The 6,935-nt window shown below is 69.5% G+C and overlaps 1 protein-coding gene across 1 annotated transcript; it reads right to left on the bottom strand.

Moving 5' to 3' along the window:
• Positions 1-64: 64 nt before the first annotated feature.
• On the bottom strand, positions 65-2,840 carry TCF15 (transcription factor 15). The gene is made up of 2 exons (XM_049817501.1): positions 2,237-2,840; positions 65-354 (listed from the first exon to the last, which is right to left on the bottom strand). Exons 1-2 carry the CDS (start codon positions 2,711-2,713, stop codon positions 280-282), a joined length of 552 nt encoding a protein of 183 aa, XP_049673458.1. The 5' UTR covers positions 2,714-2,840; the 3' UTR covers positions 65-279.
• Positions 2,841-6,935: the final 4,095 nt, after the last annotated feature.

The raw sequence follows: 6,935 nt of genomic DNA, 5'->3' as shown, positions 1-6,935 counted from the left end.
CCGGCCGCACGCGGGCCCCTTCCAGTCCAGCCCCGGGGCGCAGGGACCCCCCTCCCCGGCCCTGCCCTGCGTGGGCAGCCTTGGCCACGGGAGCGTCCTCCCACCCCGCTGCCGGCTCCGGGGCCGGTGTCGGTGCGGTCCCAGCCCGCGGCCCCGGTCTCGGTTGCCGCCGCCTCGGGCGGGCAGCTCCCTCCCTCCCCGCTCCAGTCTCTGGGGCTGGCGTGCGCGGGCTCCGGCCGACTCTGCCGCTGTCTCAGGCGGGTGCTGCCGGACCCCGGCTCATCTCCGTGACACTCGCAGGGGGGTCACTCCCCGCACCTTCAGGCAGTTGCCCCCAAGGTCCCTCCGGCCGCCCTGCAGAGAGAGGGAGGGGAGAGCTGCAGGCGCTGGGGGGGTGTACAAGCTGGGGGGGTGCCCCACTCCTGCCCACTGCCACCCCGTGCCGGCTTCGCACGGAGGAGTCGCTCTGAAACGGCCGGTGCTGCAGTCCTGGGGTGTCTCAACGCTGCCTGGGATGGACAGACAGATGGGGCCGTGCTTGGCGAGCGGCTGGGTAGGTGGCTGTGGGGTGGCTGCTGGGGCGGGTGTCACCCACGGCCCCATCACCTTACAGGGACACGGCCCCCATGGCTGCTCAGTGCCACCATGCTCAGACCCGTGGGCAGGGCTGGCGCTGCTCCAGGACAGACCCACAGCCCCGGACAGACCCACAGCCCTGGACAGACCCACGGTGCCGCTGGGGAAGAGGAGGCTCAGCCCCACCTCCCAGCTCAGTGCCACCCAGTATAACCAACACAGACCAGCATGGCCCAGGTCTAGCCCAGAACAGCCCAGTATAACCCGCCACAGCTCCGCAGAGCCCAGGACAGCCCATTTCCAGCCCAGCCCATTTCCAGCCCAGCCCAACCCATTTCCAGCCTAGCACAGCCCAACATGGCCCAGTACAGCCCATTTCCAGCCCAGCCCAGCCCATTTCCAGCCCAGTACAGCCCAGTAGAGCCCCTTTACAGCCCAGCCCCAGAGCCAGGAGGTGCAGAGCCGGGTCCCAGCCCAGCTCCTGCTGTTGCCCCCAGGGTCCCAGGTGCCACAGGAGGTCCTGGTGCCTCCTCGGGGTGCCCTGGGGGATCCAGCATGGTGCCAGCCCCCCCGGCTCTGGCAGCAGCCCAGGAAAACAGTTCAGCCCCACCCAGGGGGTCCCAGCTGGTGGGTCCCAGCTGGGGGCAGCTCTCTAAGGACTGGGGCTGGGGGTCCCCAGGGAGGGCTGGGGAGGCTGCAGAGTCCAGCCAGCAAGGTTTGGGGGGGGGGGGGGGGGGGGCGAACGGGAGAAGGAGGAGCAATTAAATTACAAATGGAGCGGCAGAAACCAAAAGAGCCCCAAGGGCTGGAGTGTGCCCCATGGCTGCGCTGCTCAGGGTCGCACATGGGACAGCTTGGGGGTCTCGTGGTGGTAGTGGCAGGTCTGGCAGCCCCTGCCTGGGGGTGCCCGTGGGGCTGGGAAACTGCCAGCCCTGCAGCCCGCACCCAGCACCCCGCCAGGCCCATCCCGAGGCAGAGGCACCCAGGACCCTGGCATGGGCAGCAGGATGGGCTCACCATAGGAAAGGTGCCCCCTGAGCCTGCAGGGTGCTGGGAGGGGGCTCAGCCAGGCAGGCAGGGCAGGACAGGGGTGCCCAGCTCAACCCCCCACCTTGGGTGGGACCCATGCCGGCACAACCAGCAGATCCTGAGTGGGGCCGTGGGATGGGGAGCCCTCCCTGGCCCCCTCCGTGTGGGGTGTCTGCTGTGCCCTGACTGTCTCCATCATATCAGGGGAGCAGCCCTGCTGCAGTGCCCCGGGGACGGGGGGCTGGCAGGGCTGGGGACAGGGACAGGGCTCAGCTTTCCAGCTCTGAATTCCGCCCCCGGGGCAGCCAAGTGCCCCCAGCACTGGGGTGACTGTTTAACCCCCCGAGACCTTCCAGCCCGGATGGACGTGGGGGAACAGCCCGGCCCTCTGACGCGAGCGGGAGCTGTGGGCGTGCGGCTACGAGCAGGATTTGGCCGGGAGCAGCCAAAACTTCTGGTGGGGGCTGGAGCCAGAGCCTGCGGTTCTCGCTGAGACGTGCCGAGCCTACTGCCCCGCTCAGCCCGGGCAGGGGCTGCTGCCCGCCCCCCCCCCCCCCCAATCCCACGGGGATATGCCGAGCCTACCGCCCCGCTCCGCCCCGGGGAACCCCGTCCCACGGCCCCCGCTCACCCCTTTCCGCTGGTTGCTGAGGCAGAAGGTGCAGATGCTGCGGGGTTGCTTGCTGTCCAGGTCGCCCTTGGCCCCGTAGATGGCACTGAAGCAGGGCTGCCCGTCCTCGCAGCCCTCGCCCAGCAGCAGCACGTTGGCCAGGTGGGAGATGTAGCTGGAGGCCAGGCGGAGGGTCTCGATCTTGGACAGCTTCCGATCCACCGGCTCGGTGGGGATGAGGGTCCGCAGGGCGGTGAAGGCCGTGTTGACGCTCTGGGTCCGGTCCCGCTCCCGCGCGTTGGCCGCCTGCCTCTGCTTCACCATCACCATCGGCCCCGGTTTCCGCGGCAGCTTGCGGCGAGCCTCGGTGCCCTCGCAGCAGCCGAACGACTGGTCCGACGTGTCGCTCTCGCTCCGGTTCTCCTCGTCCTCCGAGAGGATGCTGAGGTCGGGGTAGAGCACGCGGGCGGCCACGGGGCGCAGCATGGTGAAGGCCATGGCGGGGTGCCCGCCCCTGCCCCCGGCCCTGTTGGGGGGACCCCCCGGGCTGCGGGGAGCCTTCCCCCGCCGGCACGGCTGCGACGGCCGGCTCCGGACGCCTTCCCGTTGCTGCTCCGCTCCGGCGGCCGAGCGGGGCTGGGACGACTGTCTGCGGGGGGAATCGGGATTTATACGGCCGGGGAGGGGCTGGCGCCGGAGCCCACCCCCAGCCGGCCCCCCGAGCCGCCGGCCAGCGTCCAGCGTCCAGCGTCCAGCGTCCTCGCCCCAGCCCGCGGGAGCCAGAGCTGGCTCCGGCCACGGGCCTGGCCCTGCTCCGGCACGCCGGCCTGGCCGCAGGCACCTTGCACCCGTGGCCGAGCTCCAGGTCGTGTCTGTGGCGGTACCAGACCCCTGGCAGTGCCACGGACAGCGCCAGGGCCGCTGGCACGGCGAACGCTCCCTATGCCACAGCCCTCGTCCTCTGACGCCCGTGGAACGATGCCACCGGGCAGTGCCAGCCCATGGACGGCGGGTCCCCAGCCCCTGCCCGGCTGTCCCCTGCCAGCCCTGGATCCCACGCAGGACGGCACAGGGTGAACACGGGGCGTGGGAACCGGGATGGGGCAGGTACCCGGGAGCGGGTGACACCGGTGCAGTCCCCCGGGTGTTTATCGGAGGGGACGCCAGTGGGGGACACGCTGCTCCTGACACCCCGTTGTGCCTCACTGGGATGGGGTCTGTGCCCGGGAGGATGCCCGGGGCGGGCAGGGAGCGGTGAGGGCAGGCAGCCCCCCAGGGCTGGCACCTCGCCTGCCCGCCACGGGAGGGGACAGGGGGACGTGGGCAGGGGGACACGGGCAGCGTCGCAGACAGCGCTGCCAGCCAGCCAGGAGCGTTTCCTCCCACCCGGGAGGAAGGTGTGCGCCGGCAGTGGAAACACGGAGTCTTTTCCTGCGAGGGGAGAGCTGAGCTGGCAGCAGCGGGATCTGCCGGTGTCCCGGGGAGGACTGGGGGAGCACCCCAAGCCCATGGTCGGCTCCCGGTCCTTCCTGGGCATCCAACACCACAGGCGATGGCCATCCCCTGCTCCTCCTCACTGGGGAGGTCTGTGCGGGTCCTTCACCCGCCCCTGGCCCCAAGCCCGGCACCCCCGAGAGCAGGCAGGGGGGGTGGCCAGCTGAGCCAAGCAGGCAGGAGGCTTCCTGCCTGCCTTCCTCCCCGGCCCGTGCCTGAGCAGAGGTCGGCAGCTCGGTGATGCTCTGGGGACGGCAGGTCAAGCAGCAAAGGCAAATAGAGGGCAGGACTCGGGTCCTGGAGGGTGGCCCCAGGGCTGCTGGGGATGTGGCGCCGGGACCTGGCGGTGGCCACGGTGCCGGCCCGTGCCAGCTACAGTCCCCATCTGGCCGGCAGCCCCGCAGCTGGAGTGGGATGCCGGGGGAAATGTCCAGTTAATGAGGCAAAAAAAGCCAGCTCAGGGGCTTGCCAGGGGCTGGGATGGTGGCTACAGGATGCAGCGGGCACGTTGCAAACCCCACAGCGAGGTGGTTGATGATGGGGCCTGGCGCCTATGGGACAGGGTGGCATTAGGTCCCATTATGCCCCACGGCCAAAGCCCTGCAGCCACGGGCTGGCGGGTCCCCCCCCGGGGCTCTCCCAGTATGTGCCAGGGCTTGTCGCTGCTGGGACCATGGCAGGGAGGGCTGTGCTGCCTAGCACCAGCACTGTCACTGGTTTGCTGCCCACCCGTCCCGCTGGCTGGGAGCAAACGGCCCCTCTCCCCCCCCGTGGGGCGCAGGCAGCCCCTCGCCAGTGGGACCCCCCTGCCCTGTTTTCCTTCACCATTTGTCTGCCTGCGCAGAACCCGTAAATCACGCAGTGGGGGGGAGAGAGCCATGCCGGGGGTCGGAGGTCCTGCTGGGGCTGGGGGCACGCAGGGCTGCGCCTGGTGTCCGCACTGCCGTGGGGACGTGTCCCTCGCCAGCTCTGTTCCTCGCCGTCCCTCACCATGCATAGGTCCCCGCGAGGGACCCCGACCCTCTCCTGGCCCTGGCACCGACCGGGGGCTGTTTCTACCCCTTTAGAGGGGCATGTGCAAGTGGTACCCGGGGCAGAGCTGGGGCTGGGCAAGCCCTTGGCACAGCAGGCAGGGAGCAGGCAGGTGGCTGCATGGAGAGGGGAACCCCCGTTCTCGCCCCGCTTTCACCCCGGCATCCCGCTGGGCTGTGGCTGGGGGGCGCCGCAGCAGCCCCCGACCCTGACAGGCGGCAAGACGGATGGCAGGGGCTGTGTACTCAGCTGCGGCCGCCCCACACATGGCCACCAGCTGACAGAGACAGGCTAGGGGGGGGGAGAATCTGGTCCTGGGGCCCAGCCGAGCAGCCCTGGGGCGTTTCTGGGGGGGCATGGCCATGCGTGGGGTGCTGGTGGCCTGTGCTGCTGTGGTGGAGGATGGCACACGTCCGGACATGGGCAGGGAAGGAGCTGCAGAGAGGGCTCGGTGTGGGTTGAGGGGCAGCGCATGCGTGTGCACGCGTGTGCACGGATGTGCAGCTATACACGTTTATGTGCATCCATGCATGGATGTCTATATCCATCCATGTGTGTGCACAAATAATGTGAGTATGGGTGTGTGTACGCAGTTGCACACGTGTGTCTGTATGTGCATGTGCACGCATGTTCATGCACGTGTGTGCTGGTGCTCGCAGCAGGTCTGGGTGTGCAGGGTGCCACGTACACCCCGACTGCCACCCCCTCCTGCTGCAGAGAGCTCCCCAGGTTGGCACGTGTGTGTGTGTGTGACCTCTGCTCCTCCAGGTCCTGCACACGGGAGGACGGACGGACAGAAGGAGCTGGCAGGCCTGGCCAGGAGAGCAACGGGAGCCACGGGAAGCAGCGAATACTGCCGGCTCCCTGCCTGTCCAGCCGCCAGCTGCCTGCGGATGCTGCTGCTGCTGGGGTGGGAGGACGCGCGGCAGCAGCCGGGTTTTCCTGTGCTGCCCGGCAGGCGTGTGGGACAGGACGTGCGTCCCCGTGCCCGGACCCCCCGGCCCCCCTGACACTGAGCGCCTTGGGTCTGAGTCAGCCGGGCAGCACAACGCGCAGCCAGGGGCCGCGGCGTTGCAAACCTCCTGCCGGTCCCTGTGCCGCGCGGCCGGCTTGAGCGAGTGCCAGGACGTGGTTGTGTTTGGCATCACGGCTCTCCCAGCTGATCCGGCCAAACAAACCGGCCGCTGGGCCGAGGGCTGCCGTGCCGGCAGAGCGGTGCCGTGCCACACAGCCCTGGGCGTGGAGTGGGCAGCACCGGGAGGTGGCTCAGGCGTGCGTGGTGGGCAAGGGGCAGACGGGACCCTGCACGGGACACGTGGCACAGAGGGGACATGGCCTGAGCTTGGGGTCACAGCCGTGACCCCAGCCCAACTCACCAGGTACCCCCCAGCTGCAGGGTGGCCAGTGGGTGGGCATCGCTGGGAACGGGGTGATGGGCACCCCAAGGGCTGGGTCCTGCCTCCGCTGGTGGGGAAATGCCCCCTGCCCCCCCGCTCCGGGGAGTGTTTATCTGCGAGGTGATACTTAAGTGTAAGAAAATAAACAGGGAGCAGATGGGCCAGGGGGCCAGGGCTGCCCCCAGCCCCGCGGGGCCGCTCTGGTCCTGCTGGGAAAACACTGCTGCCGGCGAGGCAAATGGATTCCAGACCTGCGGCAACGCCGGCACATGTGGCCGCCAGGACGCTGGGCCTGACCCTGCTGAGCCCTGGCGAAGCAGCACCGGACTGACCCGACCCATCCCATTCCACCCCAACCCATCATATCCCATCCCATCCCATCCCGCCGAGACCCCCCGAGGGCGCTGCCTGGCCCCGCTTGCCCGCAGCCCCCCCCCACCCCCCTGGCGCAGGAGGAGGTCCAGGACTGGCCCCTCTGCCCACAACTCCCCAATTTTGGAGCAGTTCAGGCCAGCGAGGCTGCGGTCCTGCGGAGGTGCCCCGTCGCAGGCGAGCTCGGGGAGCTCTGCCCTGGCCAGCCGGGTGCATGTAGCATCCGAGTCCAGCTGCTTCCCGCTGGGACAGGGTCTCATCCAAGGGGCGGTTGTCCCTGCTTGCCAACACAGGGAGACTGGGGCTGGCAAACCTGGGAGCCCCTGGAGACTCCCCTGGGTGGAGAGGAACAGCAAAATGGGCTCAAAGGGATGGGGTGTTGTGAAACCTTGTAGGCGACAGGAGCGTTTCCCTGTGAGAGCTGC

This window comes from Accipiter gentilis, chromosome 14 (assembly GCF_929443795.1).
Source record: "Accipiter gentilis chromosome 14, bAccGen1.1, whole genome shotgun sequence".
NCBI lineage: Eukaryota > Metazoa > Chordata > Aves > Accipitriformes > Accipitridae > Astur > Astur gentilis.
This window is presented reverse-complemented; position numbering and strand designations above follow the sequence as displayed.

Bases quoted from the DNA above. Each gene is read 5' to 3' on its own strand.
- TCF15 (XM_049817501.1), bottom strand. From the start codon at position 2,713: ATGGCCTTCACCATGCTGCGCCCCGTGGCCGCCCGCGTGCTCTACCCC. The intron at 355-2,236 runs GTGAGCGGGGGC...CTCTCTCTGCAG, and splicing joins TCAGCAACCAGCGGAAAGGG to GGCGGCCGGAGGGACCTTGG.